The sequence below is a fragment of the Rhinolophus hipposideros genome (assembly GCF_964194185.1).
Source record: "Rhinolophus hipposideros genome assembly, chromosome: X".
NCBI classification, from domain to species: Eukaryota; Metazoa; Chordata; class Mammalia; order Chiroptera; family Rhinolophidae; genus Rhinolophus; species Rhinolophus hipposideros.
Genome location: NC_138046.1, coordinates 23,043,091 through 23,065,065, shown reverse-complemented (window position 1 = coordinate 23,065,065; position 21,975 = coordinate 23,043,091). Strand labels below are relative to the sequence as shown.

Sequence of the window (21,975 nt, the reverse complement as noted above, 5' to 3'; positions counted from 1 at the left end):
GGAGTTTGAACTTTGTGAGTCCCTCTCCAGTTGCCTCTGGTCTTAACCAGTATGTTACTGACACTTCCTTAGAAATAATCCGTGTTGACTAAATATTTGACATTTCCTCACCACTCCTCTCCATTGTATAAGACAATTTACAAGCTACTTGTATTGGCCTACAAGGCTCACAACGCTGCCTGCAGTAACAACCCGTTTTACCTACTCAGCAGATTCCTGCTATTGCCCTTTAAAAGCCCTTTGGGGAGAACCCTGTGTGTGGAGTTTCTTCTACCAAACAGAGGTCCACAAAATCGCTATTCAGTGAAATATTTGCATTCTTAGGAGATAAGGTGTTGAAGTTAGAGAAATAAATAATCCACCACCACGCCACTAGACAAGACCAAAGGCGATTTGAAATCTCTAAGGACAATAGGAAAATGAATGCTGGAGAAAATTGTGCTTAATGTCCCCATGCCTTTGACACTTTAGCAATGCGACATATGTGATCTGCCTCTGGGGAATTTCATGTAACATGCATGCTCTGAGCTTCAAGCCCAGAGGGACTCAGAGGTGTCTCCGTAGCTTTGCATTAATTAATTAATTCAGTATTTCTTTTCCACTCCCTCCCTCTGTGCCCCTGGTGTACATGGCTCATGACAGGCTTTGCATGAGGATGAGCGATCATAGCTACAATTCTCCACATCCACAGACTGACTGCCCAGTGTCAGGAATGGGGACAACGTTGGCCATGGGGGATTTTAATAATGGGTTATCTGCTTAGTAACACTCATCTTTAATTAGATTAATAGTCCTCTCTCCAGAACATTGTTTCTTTATAAAGCTTTGAAATTGTTCTGGCAATGAATACTGGTCAGCGGAGGAGGAAAAATCAATAGAAGGAAGTTCCTACTTCCCAAATCTGAAGTTTTCGTAACTGGACACGTTGTACGTGATGTAAGAAGTGTCACTTTTCAGCATTACATGTGGTGTCTTCTCCGTCCCCCATCCAGTTTAGTATCTGTTTGCATAAAAATGACTGCTATAATACCAAGAACACACTATTTGTGAAGTGAAAGGAGGGGCGTGCTTCTTTTAGGCAGATAGGTCGGGGAAGGGGAGGAAAAAGGGTGTGTGTGGGGGGAAACCTGTGCAAAAGCCATAAAGAGAAAAGGAACCTAATTAAAACAGGACATCTGGGCATGCTTGTCTTAGGACAGCTGAAGCAAAGAGAGCACTTGCAGAAGAGGAATAGAATCAAACAAGCGTAAAATGGGCGATCTTTTCTTCCCATTTCTGTGCTGGCAGAGGCAGCAAGGGTGTAATGGAAGGAAATCAACACATTTAAATATAGACCATTCCAAAGGGAAGCACCCTTAAGAGATCAACTTGTCCAGCTCACTCACTGTGTAGATGAAGAAACTGAGACCCAGAGAGGGGCTTTCCTAACAGCACAAGTTGTTAGTATCACAACTCCCACATTTAGAAGAAATTCCTTTCTTTAAAAGGTTCGTTTAATGCACATTGCTGATTTTGAACACTGCTGGTAATAATTTAGGACAGAGAAGCTGCTAGAAAATTGACTTTCCTTCTTCCCCTAAGCATTAGAGTGGTGGCAACAGTTTGAGAGCAAGTCTTAGAAAGACTAACTGCCCCCTACCTGCCCCCCCCCGAAATATTTGATTTCACAAGATTAGTTTGCTGCCAGTTATAGATGTCTACAAACAAGTTATAGACCTCACATTCTCAGAGTGCCATCTAATGGAAAAGCTCGGTATTACATGTAGCCCCTTACCCAAACGGAGTGGTTTATCAGACTGTTTCTTTGGAAAGTACACTGGCCGCAATAACCGCTGTGGAAAAATGAAATGATTTAAAGAACACAATAGCTTTAAAAACAAACTAGAAGACAGGGTAGAAAAGCCATCTTATTAAGAGGTCTAAGAAGTTGTTCTTCTATTCAAAATGCAGTCTTAATTTACATAAATGAACAGAAAAATAAAGGAAAGGTGAAAATAGCTGAGTTTTGCAAATGTTCTTAATAAAGATAGCAACAATTTGCTTCCTATTTATTTATGCACATACTTGATGAAAAATGTTTTCATAATTGTCAGCACAGTAGTACCACTTCCGAGTACATTTCAGTGAGGAGAGTACTAGAAACAGATATGTCCACCATACTTCAAGAAATACCTCTGTTCTCAAACAGCCTTTCAGAAATTACAAATAGATTTTAACAGAAAGGAAGCAAAAGCTTGAGAAGAAACTAGGGAGATATAAACCCATTTATAACCCATTTATATCTTGTTTAGTGGACATTAGCTACATAAGGGAATAACTGTATTAGAATCGGTTTTTAGACTTCTTTCAAACCTCACTGTGAGGAGGGACTAAAAGATTGGTCTTGGAATATAATCGAGAAGTCACTTAAACCTAGAGGAGCAACACATATTTTCCAGATGGTGAGGAAAGCATGAGAAGTTGATATCACTGCCATAGGGAGAAGAGTCTGCATCTGAGGGGTGGCGGGCAGCCCCACTCAGAGACCAGAGAAGGGAAGGTAGAGAAAAAATGCCTGAGGTGGGATCACCTGAATGTTTATCTGAAGAAGCAAACTACAGAGGAGCCTGGAGGCAACCAGATAGAAAAGTAAATAAGGAAGTAAAGGGATTCTTGTGGGAACTTCACGATGTGTGGGAATGCTGATGGAAACTGCCTCCTGGGCTTTGAGCCCTGACCACGGGCAGTCACAGGGTACCAGGCCAGGGCAGGCAGGGCTGACGAACATTTCTGCGGGTTATTCTAGAGGGGAACAGACCGATAAGGAGAGGACTCTGACCTAGTTTAAATCTTACAATAGAAAAATGTGCAATTTAAAGACTCAATAATTGGGAAGGGGTATGTAGCAGAGCACAATGTGTGATGGGGATTTTTTATTCAATCAGCCCAAACTCATTTACCAACTCCTTCTAGCCCAGAGAATTAACCCAGAAAAACCAGATGTTTTCTTGTCCCACTGGAGTTAAACCAAAAGGAAATGATCTTTACCTGTTTTTAAGTTAGATTTTAACTCATGAAAATTTCAGAGTTGGAAAGGACCCTCAAAATCAGTCCAATGCCCTCCTCTTACAGATGGGCAAAGTGGGCCCCAGAGACACCAAGCAGTAGCCATTGGCACCACTGCTTGGTGGAACATGAATGGAGCTATACTTCTCCCCACATCGAGGTGCCAAGAAGAAGGGGCCAGAGATCAGGTCACATACTTCAACGACATATGAGAACATTTTACGAAAGTAACTGAAATTCAAACTAATAGTCAACAATTACATTTTTAAGAGGTGAAATTCAGGTTGGTAGTCATGGTTTACTGAGACAGTGAGGAAAGCCTGATGAGTTTGAGTTTCCTCATCTGTAAGATTAGGATAATGCCACCTGCATTGTTTTGAGGATTAATTGATATAATGAATGTTAATAAATTGGGATAACATAGGCAGTGTGCTTAGAAAAGTACCCAGCCCATCTACCTGAGGGCTCTTACCATCATTATGTGAAGGCACCGAACACCGTGCCTGACCTGTAGTAGGTGTTCAGTAAATTGGAAAGGATTTACTGAGAGAGGTTGAATAAATCATGCAATGAAAAGTTGGGGGAAATTTCAAATCTGCCCATCCCTGCGCTGAGAGAACCTGAGAAATGGAAGAGTCTTGGTTTTGAAGTATGTCCTAGCTAAAGTACAAGATGAAACAGGGGTTGGGATGGTTTAGAATTAGGGGAAATGAGCCAGGCCAAAAGTACCAGAGCTCTCTTTGGTATAATGATTGACCAACGACGTGTGAGTAGCTAGCACTGAGCTTGTGGGCCTGGCTAAAAGGAACTCTTCAGCAGAGATGTCCTCACAAAGCTCCCAGGAGACAGGGCATCTGAGGGGAGAACTTGCCGGATAGGACCTCAAATGGTTCAAAATTAATTTTAGTCCACTGAACAACAAATCATTTATGCATGGCCCAGGGCAGACAGCTAAGTTTCCCAAGTGACCAACTTTGGGTGTCAAAAGCCTATTCCACTTTCTCCTTCCCCGACATTTCACATTCCTCCTCTCTAGGATAGAAAATATTCTGCTTCCATTTTGCATAACTGTCACAAGCACTGAATTAGATGGCTCTTGAAAACACCCATACCTTTTTCAAATCTCTCTGTTCAGAACGCTGCTTTATTTGTCTCGGGTCCCCACAGGGTCCACAACAAACATCCATTCTTTAATGCAGTGAAGAATAGGACTCTCAAAGCCCACCTACATTCACACTTCACTGACTCAAGACCAGTTAGAGAAGGCAAGTCTGAGTTAGAGAAAAGTGTGGCTTACGGATTTTTTTCTTGCGTTGTATTTCATATATATGTGGTAACACAAAGGGCAGCCTCCTAAAATTTTGCTTTGGATGTCCTGTCGAACCTTATTTAATGAACCACCAAAGATCATATGCGAAGAACAAACTGTTTTCACATGAACGAGTACTGCAGAAATACTTTAAAAGAAAGCTCACAATTCCGGCCACTGTTTCCTTATGCTCTTCTTGTCTTAGCCACAACCACTTGCAGGCCTTAAAACCTTCAAAGTACAGGATAAGGCTTACCCATATTCTTGTTTCTATCTGTCTGTGGGTCGGTCCTCTGCTTTACCCAGTGCCTGCATACAATAGGCACTCAATAACTGAACTGAGACTGAAGGCCTCACCCAAAGCTCAGCTTAGGTGGTGGAGGCTCTGACTTACTCTGCCCAGCTCTTGTTAGCCTATTTCCCCTGGGGTCTTACCCCCAGATCTGCAGCCAGTGACGGGGGATTTGCCTTACACTATACTTTTGTCTGGGTCCTGCCAGGAACACCCACCCACGAGATTCCACTACTCTGGAAACCAATGCCTACCTAGAGAATGGTAGAGTTACTTCCCTGTGCATCAATGAATATCATTATTCAGGTGGTGGGTCACTTCCCACTTGGGCCAGCCAGACAGGTGAATTCTTACAGCCCGAGCACCACTCCTTCCAGGCCCTGTGCCATCCCCATGGACAAACCACTGGGTTCCCACACTGAGCCCATCCAAGGCACATACCTGCTAGGAATATTGATTTGTATCACAAACCCTTTTCTTTCTTTTCCTTTTTTTGTTTGTTTTAGGTATTGATATTTTCATTTCTGTAGGATATAAATGAGGGATTACACAATCAAAAGATAGGAGTATTTCTAATTGTAATAGATTTCAGATTACTTTCTAACATGATGGTGGCAAGTAAGACTCTCAGGAGCAGTGTATGGAAGTGCCCATTTCTTGCCATTCCTCTCACTTAGATGCTTATTGATCCTTTTAATTTTTTTGCTATTAATATTTTATTATTTTTAATTTTTAATTAAATTTACTGGGGTGACAATGGTTAGAAAGAACAAGACAAATAAAGAAAGAAACAAAACCTCACAGACACAGACAATAATTTAGTGGTTACCAGAGGGTAAGGGGGGGCGGGGGAATAGTAAAAGAGGACAAACCCTTTTCTAATAATGTAAACTTCAGCCCATGCCTAGGTCTGATTGAGTGAGATTTTACTGTTGTAAAATCAAATCTTCTGACATACCTCTTGTATTTACTGTGGTCAAGATAATAACTTTGAGAGGGTTTCAATTCTAATGAAGTTTCTGTTTGGGGGTCAAAGGATTTACTGTCTCCCATCAGTATGCAAATTCTCCAAACAGAATGCAAATTGCTCTCTATTCAGTACTTACCTGTTAATTATCTACATAGCCCTATGCTCCATCACAGAACCCTGGTAATTGGAGGTCTGGAATTTTCCAGTGCTCTGGTCCACTATCTCCAGTTTGGACTTCATGGACCAGATCCTGGTTTTGGCTTGGGTGAATCTGGTCCTCAGAAAATGAAATCTTCAACTACTGACTGTGTTGGATTCCCCTACAAACCTGTGATTGAGAATGCAGCTTCATGACCCATCTACAGACACACCATCCTACATCACGACACCCAGAGCACTGGCATACGGGGCTGTTGTGGCTGACAGGAGGGAGTAGGGACTAGCAAGAATATGGTGACTCAAATGTTAGGCTTGCCCGGGAATGCTGAAAGGTCTTGTCTGCACAAAGTCGAACTGCTACTTCTGCTGTCTTCTTTTAAGATCATTATCAGAGCCCCAGATTCCAGGCTGCAGTCAGAGCCCTGAGGTAGTAGAAGGTAAAACACTCAGCAAGTCAGTGTGGTGGAAGACAGTGGCGATGGTGGGCATCGGCAGAGTAGCTGGCACAGAGATACCACAGGGGAAAGTGCCCGCTGCTACCAGTGTCTGACCATCACAATAGCTCTGCTCTCGGCAGGCCCAAGCCTGGCACTGCTGCTGTCTAGTTGCCAGCAATACAATAAAACTAAAGAATAACAGAGGAAAGGAAAGGTGAACCGAAGTGCAAACCACCCCCACTTGAACTGCCCCAGTAGCTGCAGGTGCCCTCAGCTCCTCAACCCTTTGCACCTGCTCTCCTGCTAGAACAAGTGGCCTATTGTGTGAGGCTGAAAGCATGGAGGTGCTAAGCAAACAGGAAGTGACTCTCCTGATCATAAAGTAGATGGGATTCCAGGAAAACTTTACTAAGCCAAATAAAAGTGATTGTAAAGCACTTGGGAAAATGTAAACTGCTACATAAATACTTAATAAAAGTTCACGGCAATGCACACAAGGACAACTAGGTCAAAAATTATCCTCAGCCTGGAGGGTCTCTGAAAGAAAAGTGTCTCCCCCACTCTGGTTTTCTCAGCCACTTTGTATTTCTCTTCTCTTACCTGCCCTTTAGCCCTTGGCACTTCTCTAGATGTATCTCTCTCCTCCCTGATATATCTCTATGGTTAGAGGGCTTCTAATTTTCATTCTGGGTGGTTGTGTCAAACATTGTTTGGAGCAATACACACTGAATTCCACTTCTTTTGCTCAGAAGCCCATTGGGGTTATGCGGTGCTTTGGGGGAGACATTTTTCTTTAAGGTTTAATTATGTGAATTTCACCATAAACTCTCCAATATCAGAAACTGAGAGCAACTCTGACAACATCTCAAATAGCCAAACTACCTGCTCCCCTGCAGCCCCAGAGATAACTGGGGCTTACTGCTGTCCTAATGAGAATGCTTATACCCTGGGGCTCCTTTTGAATCGCTTTCACTTTGGTCTGGTTGGAAGCCATCAGGGAAAGAACTAGAAATATAAAGTCATAAAGGCAGCTTTACAGGATTCCTCCTTCTTTCAGACTTCTTCCCCCTCAAATATCTTTGTCATAGGATCTCATAGCCTGTCAGAGGTGGAAAAAGCTTTAGAGGCCATTTTGTCCAACTTATTTTATGAATAATAGGCAGAAGGGCAGTGACTTGCCCAATGCCACACAACCAGTCCGTGGTAGAGCTAGGACCCAGGCTGGACTTCAAGGTAGGACTAACGGGGTCTCTTGTCGCATAAGTTTCAAAACTCCATGGGGGATACACAGGCAATGGCTTTATTATAAGAGCCATGTGTATAGAGGAGATTGAATGGAGGGCTGGCCTTGGAGGGGGATGGCGGTCATCAGCTCTTTCTCCCAGGAAATGCTACCTTACAGCCTTGGGTAGATCTGAGAGCAGAGAAACAGGGTAAGTAGAGGCAGGAAAGGTACTGCCACTTTACTGGGCCTGTCCTGGGGAGAGACCAAGGAAAGGGCCGGATTTAGTAGTACAAGCCATGGAAAACCTGGTCAGAACACCCATTCCAGGTCTGCTGGACTAGAGAGGAAGGCAAGCTTAGGTCAGGATTTCCACCACGGAAATCCAGGAAGAAGTCAGGAGGGCTTTGAATCCATGAAGGAGAAAAGCGAGGCATTTGACGGGCAGGGCAGTGTAGTGCGTAAGAGGACACAGACTGCCTGAGTTTGGCTCCCATCTCTCCTACTAGTGCTGTGGCTTTTGGGAAGTAACCTCATTAGGAAAATGGGGGTAATAATACTGTCCAGCTCAAAAGGCTGTTGCGAGGATTAACTTAGTTAATGCACACAAAGTGCCTAGCACTCTGCCTGGCACACAGGAAGCATGTATGGGAATAGCTATCATTCCCACTATCTCTACTCTCTCAGTCCTACTTTCTGAAGTGTCACTGTACCACCCTTAGACAGGATTTGGGGGTGGGGGGCAAAGGGAAAAGAGAAGCTATTAGAATGCTTAGGGAGGCAAAGGTAAGAGAAGTTAAAAAGCGAAGGCAGAAAAAGCAACAGAATGGGTGAGCTGCAGCTCCCCCAGCAATCCTTCATTCCTCCACTATAAATACAGCCCCTGCAGCAACACCTTTCCTGCATACTTAGCAGCTGCTACAGGCATAGGTACCAGTAGACGCACAGGACTTGGGACTTGCTGTGCCTGAACCGGAAAGTCTCGGGCACACTGGAACCTACTGATCACTGTAGGGGCCAAAGGGTGTTTGCTGTTCGGAATTACTATTTGTTATAACCACAGAGCAGAACACTGTTGCTAGATGCCATCCACTGGGGTTTAGAAAAGCTGGGTCATCCAGAAGCCACGTATAGGGATTTTTAATGGAACTCTCTTCATGTCTACGAAGCAAAAAAAAAGTTTCTTAAGTAAATGGGTTTACCAGTGGAACATTAGCCAGTTGGATGATTTCTTTAGCAGGACATTCACTCAGCAATAGCCTCATTATCAATGACTTTCATTTATTTGCTTTGATTCTCTGATGCTGTCTTCCTCCAAATTCTATTCCCAGCACTGTTATTATATGTGTTTAAAAGTAATAAAGCTGCATTTATTTTAAAATGCTGTCACTCAGATTTTTCATTAATTTAAATTGATGCTCCCAATCCCTCAAAGTATTTCCTTATCTGGGGCCAATTGGTTTATTCAGCAGTACGGACCAAGTTTTTAAAAAATAGAATTTGTGGGGACAGGTGGATCTGCTTAAGGAAAAAAAAATAAAAAGTAATAGTTCTGGAGAGATGTACAGAGATACTCAGAAAGCTGCTAAAGGGTCTGTGTTTATCGAGACAACTCAGGAATGCTGCGTTAATTAGTCAACATATACTTCCATTTACTCAGGGTGCAATTCCCTCCATATCCGATCTATTTTTCTACATTAACACATAATAAATGGAGGGTGCTTCATAATTTTCAACGATATTTCATATGCGTTTTCTTGTTGAAGTCTCACAACCCTATGAGGTAGGCAGGGGAGGTGTTAATTTCCCCATTTCACAGAAGGAGAAAACAAAACACAGAGAGATTAAGTAACCTGCCCAAAGGTACACAGACATACCATGGGGAAGCTACATCTCGTACTCAGGTTTGTTACCAACAAGTATGTTTGTCGGCTCATCCATTGAATTCAATAAACATGGAGAGTCTACTCTCTGCCAGGCAAACTAACAATGTGAAATACAGATGCAAGACACAGTACTTGCCTTGAAGGAACTAGTGGAAGAACAGACAGACTTGTAAATACAGGGTAACTGGGGATATGCTAGAGGGACACCTACATGCTGAGGTGTCCTTAACCCAGACTAGGGCATGGAACAGGAGGATTCAAGCTCCTCAGAAGAGATGCCACTGAGTTAAGGATAAGTAGGGGCAAGCCAGCCCAACAGCTCTTTTTCTGGCCCCTTCTAGCATGGTCCTTGTTTTAGTCCGCCCTAATAATATTTTGAATTAGCTTTTCAGCCTGAGTTCTTGTGTAGCACAACCCCTATATGTCCCTCCAACACAACGCTGGTGTATCCCAACCACGGGTGACAATGGCTTACTCTGGCTCCTGTTAACAGGGACCCATCCCAGCTCTGAGCCTAAAGCTGTTCCCTGAAGTAAGAAGTTGGAAGAAAGGGGCAAATGAGTGGCTCAAACCAGGGTGGTTTAAAATCTATCTAACATGTGGATCAGTAAAATATGAGGGAACCAAAAAAAAAAAATAGGAAGCTCCTGTGACCCTGAAGCTACAAATTGAAATAAGTTTTCCTTCACAGGGAAATGAAACTTCATTATAAAGGTGACAAACCCAAGGATGAAAGCCAGACTCAAGTAAAAGAATAAAATCCATTGGCTTGAGAAATTGGGAAATCATGACTGATTTTAATGATCTCTTCCTCCTTTTGAACAAAGGTTAACCCAAGGGTGACAGAAAGGACTTTAGAGCACAGGGCAACTAGATCCGACCTGCAACTAGACCGATCCTGCTTTCCAGTGTAAGTAATTTTGGAAGACTGCCTAGGTTAATCACTGTAAAGAAGTCCTAGAAGGAACTGTTGAAACTGTCTTTGTTATAAAACAAGATGATGAAGGGAGGGAGGCCAGCGAGTACATACCTTTAGAGCAGGGGTGTCCAAACTTTTTTCAACGTTTTTTACCAAGGGCCATATGCGGTAAAATACACAAAAAGCCGGGCCACTCACTCGAGGTGAAGTACGTCTTGCTTCACCTGGTTTATTTAAGTAAACTAAATATATTTTTGGAATTTGCTGCGGGCCAATTAACAATGGATGGCGGAGCGCAGTTGGCCCGTGGGCTGCAGTTCTGACACCCCTGCTTTAGATGCAAACAACTCTCACTTGATCCCTAGTAGACTCAAATGCCCACCGCACCATTTGCACCAACCAGGACCAGGGATGGGGACTTTGATGTTTTTGCAGAAGAGAGAGGAAATAAGATAAAAATGAGAGGGAGTAGATGAAACTATGTTTCTGAAGAATTAAGACACGGATTATTGAAGGGAACTAAAACTCAGGACTAACTCCATTTATCTTCCAGCAAAGAACTACAATGGCCATTTTTTTTTCTAGGTTTGTTTTATCGAGTAAGAGCAATCATAGCTACCATTTCTGGAGGACCTACTGTGTTCCAGACACTGTACTGTACCCTGCGTTTCATAATTTCCCTGAATCTTCTCAACAATCTGTTAAGGGGGAAATGATTAACTCCACTGTACATATGGAGAAACTGGGGCTCAGAGAAGAGAAAGCTAATATGTCCAGCAGCAGAAATCCAAACCCAGGCTTGCTGACTCCAAAGTTGTGTGCTGAAACCCTTTACTCTGATGCTTCTTATGATTGCCAGGTAATTTTGAAATTTGCCTCTGTGCGCTCTTTGTTAACCCCCAATGCCTTGGTTATATTTCTATCAGCAAAAATAATCAGAGAAACTCAAGCAATATTTTGCAATTGCTTAAGTATAGGAAGAAAGGGCAAAAAATGGGAGAGCTGAGTTTTTTTCAAAGGAGCCCCCAAAAGCTCATATGCTGGGGGATGAAGTGGGACCAGTGTCAGTAAAGAAGTGACACCTGCTGGTCATTTCCTATGGCCCACAGGGGAGAGAAACCACCATTACAACCATAACGGTCACAGCACCAAAGGAGCGGGAAGGACCTAAGATCAGGGCGATGGCAGGAGGCTCCCAAGACAGAGGCATCCTTAATAGACCTCTCCCTGCCCCTCAAACTCCAAGTCTCAAGAGTCTGTTTTCTTTGATGCTCAGTGACCAAGTACCACAAATAACTCTTCTGCGTCACAGTAGTTAGATAGAAATGTTTTGAGTGTGTTGTTTGTGGAAATCAGAGGCATTCTGATAAAGTGATACTGGTATCACTAAAGGTACCACTCATCTTATTAGGAAAAGGTCAGGAGACTTGTCCTGTCCAGAAGCCTTGCTTCAATCAATTCTCCACCTACCTTATATGTTCTCAGGTGTGAATATAAAGTAAGAACAGGTTTCAGTTTCATAATCTACCAAAACTGTGTTGTGTATACAGCCCAAACCGTGCTGTGTCCATCCATGATTCTGACATTACTGAAAATATTATATTTCTGGAACTCCTCTTTGGAAACCCCATTTAAAGCAAGTTTTAAGTGTCACGGGAAATATACAGCCCCATTATTTCATCCTCTAATCCCAAATGGACCCCAAATGGTATGAACCCGCTTGGTCAACTGCCCCATTCAACAGTTTGGTTCCCCAAGAGTAACAGATATTTCCATAAACTCCAGTTGACCTTTGCAGGCAGAATGGACTGCACCGTCTCATCCCCACTCTGGACACCCCCCTGGCCTGTTCAGCCACACAATACTGATGTGATAGCAGCAACAATACCTATCACGTATGCAGCGCCTACGTGCCAGAGCACATCTTCACAGCAGCCTGTATAGTAGCCATTATCCGCATCTTACACATAAGGTAACAGAATTTGATGTTAAATGACCTGCCCAAAGCACACAGTAAGTGTTGGAGCCAGAATTACAATCTCCATCTATATCATTCTAAGGACTGTTCTCTTCCCAGTATGCACCTATCACCAGGCTCAGGTTTCCTAACCTCTCAGGGTTTTCTTACTCTAATCCTCAGCCGACACCACTGATGATCAAGTGGCTGAGAGCCACCAACTTGGAGGCCACAGGAACTGGCCATGTGCCCTCGAGGCTTTTCCCAAAGAACATGGAGATTAATGTTTTGAGGACTGGCAGCATCAGGGGAATCAGTCTGTGAACTACCAAAGCACCTGCTTTGAAGGAGGCAATAATATTTAAAGGGCATAGGAGCTCTAGCATGTTACATTAATAATTTCTTCAAAGCAGTTACAGTTCTTCATGGACCCATCTTCTAAGCCTTCCCAGCTAAAATAGAAGAGCTCTGGTGCACGGAGCAGCGGTAGTAAGAAGAGACAGGCCTTACCGCTCCAGAATCACATTTTGAAGAGGAAATTGTGAAATGATATTTATTTTTTGAGGGTATGGCTCTGCTGGGGACTGCCTTGGAGGCCCCCAAATGCTCTCCACATACCGTGTTTCCCCGAAAATAAGACCGAACCGGAAAATAAGCCCTAGCATGATTTTTCAGGAGGACATCCCCTGAACATCAGCCCTAATGTGTCATTTGGAGCAAAAAGTAATATAAGACCCGGTCTTATTTTCAGGGAAACACGGTAACAAAATGATCCCATTGAACACAGGTGGGGCTGGCATAAGCACTAATAGAGCACAATCTGCTTAAAGTAATAACTTATCTGGCCTTCAACAAGTGGCTACAGATGTCAATGATAAGCCATGAAAATGTCCCCTCCTGCTACTTCAGACATGACGGTCTACAAGTACAGCCCATTCTAAATGTGGCACGCCATATTAAGCTGTGTCAGTAGGATGAGCTGGATTTTCTTTACTGAGGTCTGAAGGTAGAGGTACTATATGTGACACCATAATCTTAAGGGATAAATGTCACTTCATTGCCATAGAGTAGGTCCTGAAAAATAGCTGTCACTAAAGACTAATTTTGATATAAATGTATTATGAAAAATATGCTACCCTAAGCCCTTGGAGGGATTATTACATGGGGGGTACACACAAAACTTATCTGTCTTACCTTATCAGGATTGGAAAAAATCTTTAGCTGCCATAAATATTTCATGCTATACCAAATTAAGCTTTTTTCTACATTATCCATTTTCCCTTCAAAGCCTTTCTATGAACAATCTTGACTTACCCAAAGTAAGGCAGAAGATATAAACTGTCATACTAACGAGCAGTATTATATTTCAGAACTTTTCATCTAGGGCATACTCTCGGGCCAACATAGCAGGTTCCCAAATCAGAAAGAATGAAGTGTCATGTTTCTGCTTTCAGGAAAATGAAATGAAACGAAATCCAAAAATGTCTGAGGGAGACCAAGAACTGTGACGATAGTGATAAAACAAATACTCTGTTTCTCCTCCCAGCCTTTCATAAGCAGGGCTTCCTGCAGAATAGGGGGCAAAGGAAGAACGATCTACAAGAAGAAAGAGCTGGGATGTTGAAGACTGTACTTCAGTTTCTAACCTGCAAACCGTCATGACAGGGGCAGCTAAGAAGGGCTATTGAGCCTTGGCTTCAGCATAATTTAAGTCTGCCTTGCGCCTAAACAGGCTCGGAATCAAATGACTTTAGCACCTGACTCAACGCCATTGAATATGGTTTCCATTCTCCATTGTTTACTTTCCTTCCTGTGCCTCCTTCCTCTTGGCCCTGTATTTTATTTTATGTATTTGCTTCCCCACTGGTGCTTTCATTGGCTATCCCATATTTAAAGTTGCATGTACACTGCCTCGAGCCCTCTGCAGAATAGCTACCACATAAATCTAAAACAGCACCACAAGAACAAAAACCAACCAAACAAAACCCAAACAACAAACAATTAACAACCTATTTTAGCATGAGAGCTTGGGAGCTATATATAGCAATTGTTGCATATCACTGGCCTGTTCTGATGTGATTGGAATGAGCTGTGCATGTGTATGTGTGTCTGAATATGTATACACTCCAGCCTATAGGTCTTTTCTTCACTTAATTCCTTTATCACCAAATTGAAGATTCTGAAGATCTTTCCATTTTGCTATGTAAACCAATGAAAGACTTGGTAGTGCTAGAAATAGGTCTCTCCCCCCACTCCTAAGTCCTCAAAACATAGCATTCTTAAAATAATTACATTATAAAAAGAGAATCAACTATTCCCCCTTACCTTTCCTAGAAGATAGGGGGTGAGTAAGCCATTTTGTTCATCTCTTTTCTTAAAAATTATTTTGCAAATGTTAGGAATTGAGTGTTAAAGTTTCTCTGTCAATAAGTTTCACTTATTGATATGCCTGCCACTGTCTATTCTTCCAACCCAGCAGAAGAGAGAGAAAAATAGTCTCCTTACCCTATTTTTCTGCAACATCTAGGTTTTGAGACAAGAACAAAACTCTTTAAGAACTGAAATAATTGCTTTGTATGTTTCTGCTTCTGCCTTTCCAATTAAGCACAGAAATCCTAGAGAGGCATTATAAACATTGGAGGACTTGTCCGATCAGTGGAAATAAGGGAGAATTCAGTGTGTGTGTGTGTGTGTGTGTGTGTATGTGTGATTTCTTAGGTGAAATGGGAATCAAGATTGCATAGGCAAGAGAGGAGTCACCTTCACTGCAATTTGCCCCTGCAGATCTTGAGTTCATTCTGTAATGCCAGCTGACCCATGTACTCCACTGAGAGTCCCAGAGTCATCCTGAGAAAATGCAAAATGAATACTGATTCATAATTGACAGAAGTGGCTATGTAGAACTGCGAGCCAGACGAAAACAGAAATATTCTGGAGCCGACATCTGGATCCAGGCCCCTCCAGCCCAACAACATGGTAGAGGAGAATCAAGACCAGCTTAGGACTGAATCACAAAGGGCATCCCACTAATTCAAAAGACGTAGGCCTGGGAAGAAATTCTTTGGAATGAACTAAAACTGGATCATCTGCTGTATCAGAAAATATATCCAGTTGGTTACAACAGTTGCTCCAAATAACTACAACAATGAAGAAAACAGTATTAGTGCTGATTGATACCAGGTGCTCAGATATTGGTTAAATAGTAAATAAGTGAATGATCGATTACATTGGTTAAATGTATTGCAAACTGAAATTTCTTTTTCAGTAAGAGACTGTGGTTAAAGAGATGCTGCTTAAAACAAATTAGTATTCAGGAAGTATTCATTTTTCACCATATTAACATACCAGTGGGCAAGTCACTGGGATGGTTTCTCATCAAGTTCATGCAAGAAACATATTTGACCTGTGAGCATTTTCCTTTTAAATATTATATTCTTTATACCTGTTTTAAAGCATCTATCTGCTTTTTATAAAACCAAATATCAACTGCTTTTCTCTGACAACTTAAAAAATATGTCATAATAGGTACATTTTCATGATTCTACTCAGTACCTGATGAGCTTTTAGGATGATAAAGACACATTATTTCTCCAGAGTGGAGTGGGCTGCATGGGGCCACTAATCCCTCCACCCTGAGTCACATTTGCTAGAGGGAAGTCAATCTCCATGCAAGTTCAGTGCCTCATCCAGCCCTGGCATGCCACTTCAGTCTCATTAGCACCTCGTTCCATTGTCCTAGGTCAGTAAAACAGCTAGGAAGTTAAGAAACAAGAGTGTTTTACTTTGTATTGCGAAGAGGAGGTGTGGAGGGGGATTGGAGAAAGAAAAGAAGTAACATGAATTGAGCTTCCAATATGTGCCAGTCTGTTAGGGCCTTTAGATTTATAACCTCACATAATAGTTTACAATATCTCTGTGAGATGCCCTTCCCTTACAGAGAAGAAACGTGAGACATTGTAAGCTAAGTGACTCGCCCAAGGCCACACACAGTATGTAGCAGAACTGAGATGAAAACCCAAGTTCGTCTGTCTCCAAAGCCTTCCTCTGACCACTGCATTACATTGCTGATTAATTTCATAATAAATCATGATTTGTTACCCTATGTCTTGCTATTGGTTTGACCTCAAATGTAAGCTCCTCAAAGTAGGTAACTTGCCTGTCTTGTTTACCCTCATATCCCTAGCACCTAGCTTGATGCCTAACATATAGTATCTTAAAACAGAAATGTGGAAGGTATGAATGAATGAATAAATCAATAAGGAAAAAAAACACATGTTGTCAGAGCTAGAGGGACTCTAATTCAACCACATCCTTTTTTAGATGGCGAAACCAAGGCCCAGAGAGGTTAAGCCAGTTGCTCTTGGTTAAGCAACTAATCCACGAAAGATTCAGCACTCACAAATAAAGACACAAAAATGTATAGACACTGACAATGGTACATAGTTACCAGAGGGTAAGGGGGGAGGAAGAATAGTTGAAGAGGGTAAACGGGGTCAAATATATGGTGATGGAAAGAGAACTGACTCTGGGTGGTGAGCACACAATGTGAGATATAGATGCTGTATTACAGAATTGTACACTTGAAATTTATGTAACTTTACTAACCATTGTCAGCCCAATACATTTTAATTTAAAGAAAAAAGATTCAGCGCTCGAGTTTAGGTCTCTTCTGTATTTTCCTCTAAAACATGCTACCACTTGTATAAACATTTTTGAAAGCATGTTCATCAAGTCCACGGGGTTTCCTAAGCATGCTACCTTCCTGATTTAATTCCTTAATTGCAAGCTATTCCTTACACATGCAAAGCAACAGTTAAGAATATCATTAACCCACTAGAATGAAATTTCTGGGAGGACAGGAAATTTTGCCTGTTTACTTCAAGATGACTGGCACTTAGAAGGTGCTCAGTAAACATTTGCTGAATAAATGAATATGTATATTATTTCCTTTCTAGCAATGAGCAAATTCTTCATACATGATGAATGTTAACACAGATTATACCGACAAACATTCAAATGATCAAACATGTCAGTAAAATTGCTCAGTGAAACAGTTCTCCTCTATCCTTCCCCCTTCTTCTCTCCTCTACCTTTATCTCTAAAAATGGGGAAAGAATGACAGTATCTATTTCATAGGATTGGTGTCAGGATAAAGAGAGTTAATACAGACAAGCATTAGTATGGTGCTTAATATGGAGTTAACTCTCAATAAATGATAACTATTAGTATGAATATGATTTATTCAAATAAATCAAGAAATAAGGACTCACATAATGAGATTGAAGAAGCCAAAGACAAAAAAGAGTTGCTGTATATTTTGTAGAATGCTCCTGAATACATCATTCTCTACGTGCTTCAAAGTTTGTAAATTCTGAGGGCTATGAGTTATTGACAGCATCTGGCATGTCACAGATGCTCACGTGTATGTTTCTCCTAAAATTTTTCTTGTGAAATTAACAAAGGCAGAAAGATGACATAAGTAACCTTGAAATGAATATATGATGATTATTCCTTGAATATTGCTATATTTATCATTCAAAGAAGATTACCTTTCCACGAGTTCTTGTCCATTCCAGCAAAGAGTGTCGTTTTCAGCCACAGGGCTATGGCTGCAGATGTAGCCAGGCAAAGCACTATAGAAGCTGATGAAAGATTTCAACTTCTGAATTAGTTCCCTGAAAGAAAAAGAAAACATCTGTGCATAAGAGGCAAGTAAACCCAGTGTGAGAAAAATTTAATTTCCTTATCAGCATGACAGAAAGGCTCTACCAGGCTGATTAGAGCAATAAATGATTTTGAAAGACATTCTTCACTACCATGCCACAATTTAGTTGTTTTTTAAATCAATAAAATGATATTAGAAAAAAGTTGCCTGCCCTTAAAAGCATCTGCACAGCAAAAGAAACCATCGACAAAATAAAAAGGCAACCAACTGAATGGGAGAAGATTTTTGCAAATAGTGCTTCTAATAAAAGGCTAATATCCAAAATATACAAGGAACTCATGAAACTCAACACCAAAAAAACAAATAACCCAATTGAAAAGTGGGCAGAGGACCTGAAGAAATATTTCTCCAAAAAGGACATACAAATGGCAAATAGACACATGAAAAAATGCTCAACATCACTAATCATCAGAGAAATGCAAATAAAAACCACAACGATATATCACCTCACCCCAGTCAGAATGGCTAGCATCAACAAGACAAATATTAACAAGTGTTGGAGAGGCTGTGGAGAAAAAGGAACCCTCATACACTGTTGGTGGGAATGCAGACTGGTGCAGCCATTATGGAAGGCAGTGTAGAGGTTCCTCAAAAAATTAAAAATAGAATTACCATATGACCCAGCAATCCCACTCCTAGGTATCTACCAAAAAAAAATCTGAAAACATTTATCCATAAAGACACGTGTGCTCCAATGTTCATTGCAGCTTTGTTTACGGTGGCCAAGACATGGAAACAACCAAAATGTCCTTCGATAGATGAATGGATAAAGAAGTTGTGGTATATATATACACAATGGAATACTATTCGGTGGTAAGAAAAGATGATATAGGAACATTTGTGACAACATGGATGGATCTTGAGAGTATAATGCTAAGCGAAAGAAGTCAGACAGAAAAAGCAGAGAACCATATGATTTCACTGACATGTGGTATATAAACCAAAAACAACAAAAGAACAAGACAAACAAATGAGAAACAAAAACTCATAGACACAGAGAATAGTTTAGTAGTTACCAGAGGGTAAGGAGGGTGGGGGGTGGGAGATGAGAGTAAGGGGGATCAAATATATGGTGATGGAAGGAGAACTGACTCTGGGTGGTGAACACACAATGGGATTTATAGATGATGTAATACAGAATTGTATACCTGAAACCTATGTAACTTTACTAACAATTTTCACCCCAATAAACTTTAATTAAAAAAAAATAAAGTAATGAAAAAGAATTAACTAATGACACATGCAACAACATAGATTAATTTCATAGGCATCATCATGAGTAAAAGTAGTCAGGCAGAAAAGACTAAATACTATGTGATTCCATGTATATAAAATTAAATTTGAGGGAAAAAAATGAATAAAGAATGAACATCATGTCCCCAACAAAAAACAAAACAAGAAAAGAAAAAAGTTGCCTGCCATATAAGGTATTGTTCCTATCAGAAGGAAGATTTAATTCCAATGTTCATTTTCTAACACGTTCAGTTTCCATTTTTTGTTCAGAATGCTGTTACATACATTCTCAAAGGTGCTGATTACAAGGCACACTGGAGTGCTACATATCTTTTGGTTTCTGAGTGTAATTGAGTGCATTCATTGTAATTTACAATGCTATTACCCTAGAGATGGCCCCTTTCCATGTAGGCTATGGCTAATAGTTGCAGATCAGAATTGCAGGACACAGAGCAGTATAAGCTCTATGAAATTCTCCTGACAATATAGTCAGAGAAACTGCTAGAGGAGGAAGGTTTCTTTGCATATTGTGGTTCCTATGGGAGGAGGGAGTAGATCCTAGTATATTTTATTTGCTTTGGCTTTTCTGCTATATATAATAAGTGTGTGTGTGTGTGTGTGTGTGTGTGAGCCACACATGCACACAGAGACAGAGAGAGCACACTATCATATTATATATGCAAACACACACACACACACACACACACACACACACACACACATTAAGTACCCATCCAAACTTCCTGCCTATTAATCTTGTTCTAGCTGTACATGGACACACAAAATAAAACGCGAAAGACTGGAGAGAAGTGAATATGCTTATAAAGAAATACTAAAACATCTATGTAATAGGTGTCCAGTGGTAAACAAAAATAAAATACTCTTTGTTTTCTAAAGCAATGCTCCTGGTAGAAAGGAAGTTAAAGAGTTGTTCATATCCATGACTATCTTAAGTCTCTACGAGGTTTTCGGAGACTCTGCTCAGGGAATTTGCTGGCAGTGGAGTAATTACTCAACATGGTCTCCAGGCGTACAATGGATTGACCTGATGCACAGGCCTCTGGAGGAGCCAGAGATCTGAATCTCATTTGGACACTGGTGGGAGTCCTGAGCCCAGAAATGCCTTCTGGGGGTTGTTCTCAGATCTAGCCCAAAGAGGAATACTAATGGAAATTATATTCTTGCATTTAATGTCATTTTCCATTTGATTACCATAAAACAATTCATTTCAACTAATGATTTAAAAGAGAAAGAGAGAGCTTACAATACTCAGCACATCTTCACAAAGGCTTGGGTCACAGTAAAGCCAGGGGGACAGAACAACTCGAGAGAGGTTACCGAGACACGTATAACTCCTGATACCCCAACACTTCCTGCTATGCTCAAACCCCCTCATCGCCTACTCCTAGTGGCGGAGTTCCATCAATCTCCAAAGTGAAGAGGCTTAACACAGGGCTCAGAAAAAAAAAAGTCAATGTTATGGTTTCTCACAGAAGAAAAAGATGGGTTCAATTAACGCTAATAGGAGAGATAACTCTGTTTTACAAGGTAATAATACAGTTCCCAAGAGTGGAAACTGAAACACTAAAGGCTAAGGCTGAGTAATTCCCTACTCCATGAGGAAATGGAATATGGCCATTAGTCTATAAGAAACGATAGCCCCTCTCTTTAATGAATGTGTTTCCCTTAAGCCTCTTCCTCCTTCCACACTCTCTCTCACCAACATACTACATAGCAAGAAAAATTGAACTCATAGCAAAGCCTTCCAATTTGACTTCCCTAGAAGTTAAAAAAAAAAAAAAACACAACCCCAAATACTCTGAACTTCTCCCAGCCTCCCAACTCTTGATGTTTTCTTACCTGGTCATAAAGATCATCAAAAAATTGGAGAGGATTCAGAGAGTCTATCTAAATATCAAGGGGGTGAGGGGCTGCAATAAACATAAGACCTGAAAGGACATTACTTGGTGAGGTCAAGATAAAAGTCAAAAACCACAAAGAATGTGAATAATGTGAACACAGTCTGGGTCATCATGTTCTAGAACTTGGGAATCTCTTTGAAATTCAAACAAGGTTACCTGGAGAAATAAAAGGCCATCCTACTTTACAGGGTACTCATTACTGTCACGGGACATACAAGATGTACCTAGGAAGAGGCTGTATTTTGAAGACTTTTTTCTGAATTCATTAGTTTGAATTTAGAACACAGTTCATTTAGCAACCATGTTAGATGGTGGTTGGATTCTCAGAACAGCCCCTTAAAACCTGTTCGGAGTAGCAGCTAAGAGCACTGATTTCGGAGTCAGACTCACATGAGTTTCAAATGCCAACTACTCCCTCACTTGGCAGTAAAACCTTAGGCAAATTCTAAACTTCTCTGAGCCTTGGTTTCCTTACCTGTAAAATGAAGCTAATGATCAGTCGCTGTGAAGATTAAATGAGACAAATGCATGTAAAGTGTTTAGCATAGTACCTGGCACAGAGTAATCCTCCCACGATGTTAGCCATTTGGCTGACCATTATTATGAGCCTATATCATAGAAATATACTAACTATACCAGGGGTTGCCAAAAAATGTATACACATTTTAAGAGCTGTTATCTATGCTCAAGCAGTAGTTTGCCATAATCAGAAATGTCTGGACGCCGATGGGAACCACTTTGAGCACCTCTTGTCATTGCAGACGTCAAACGTGACTTGTATTCATCTGTTGTTATTGGTACATCTTGAGCATTACAATTTTAATATAGTTTTCCTGTCTTTAAAAGTGTATACATTTTTTTGCACCCTGTGTGTACATAGTATATTTCAGATGAATTTA

At 41.1% G+C, this 21,975-nt stretch overlaps 1 protein-coding gene across 1 annotated transcript in view; it reads right to left on the bottom strand.

The window, feature by feature from the left end:
- The window catches only part of GPC3 (glypican 3), a 459,086-nt gene that overhangs the window by 114,808 nt on the left and 322,303 nt on the right, over positions 1-21,975 (bottom strand). Inside the window, exon 5 of the mRNA XM_081043127.1 lies at positions 17,746-17,871. Coding sequence (XP_080899253.1) covers positions 17,746-17,871 — 126 coding nt within the window. The remainder of the gene's footprint in view (positions 1-17,745; positions 17,872-21,975) is intronic.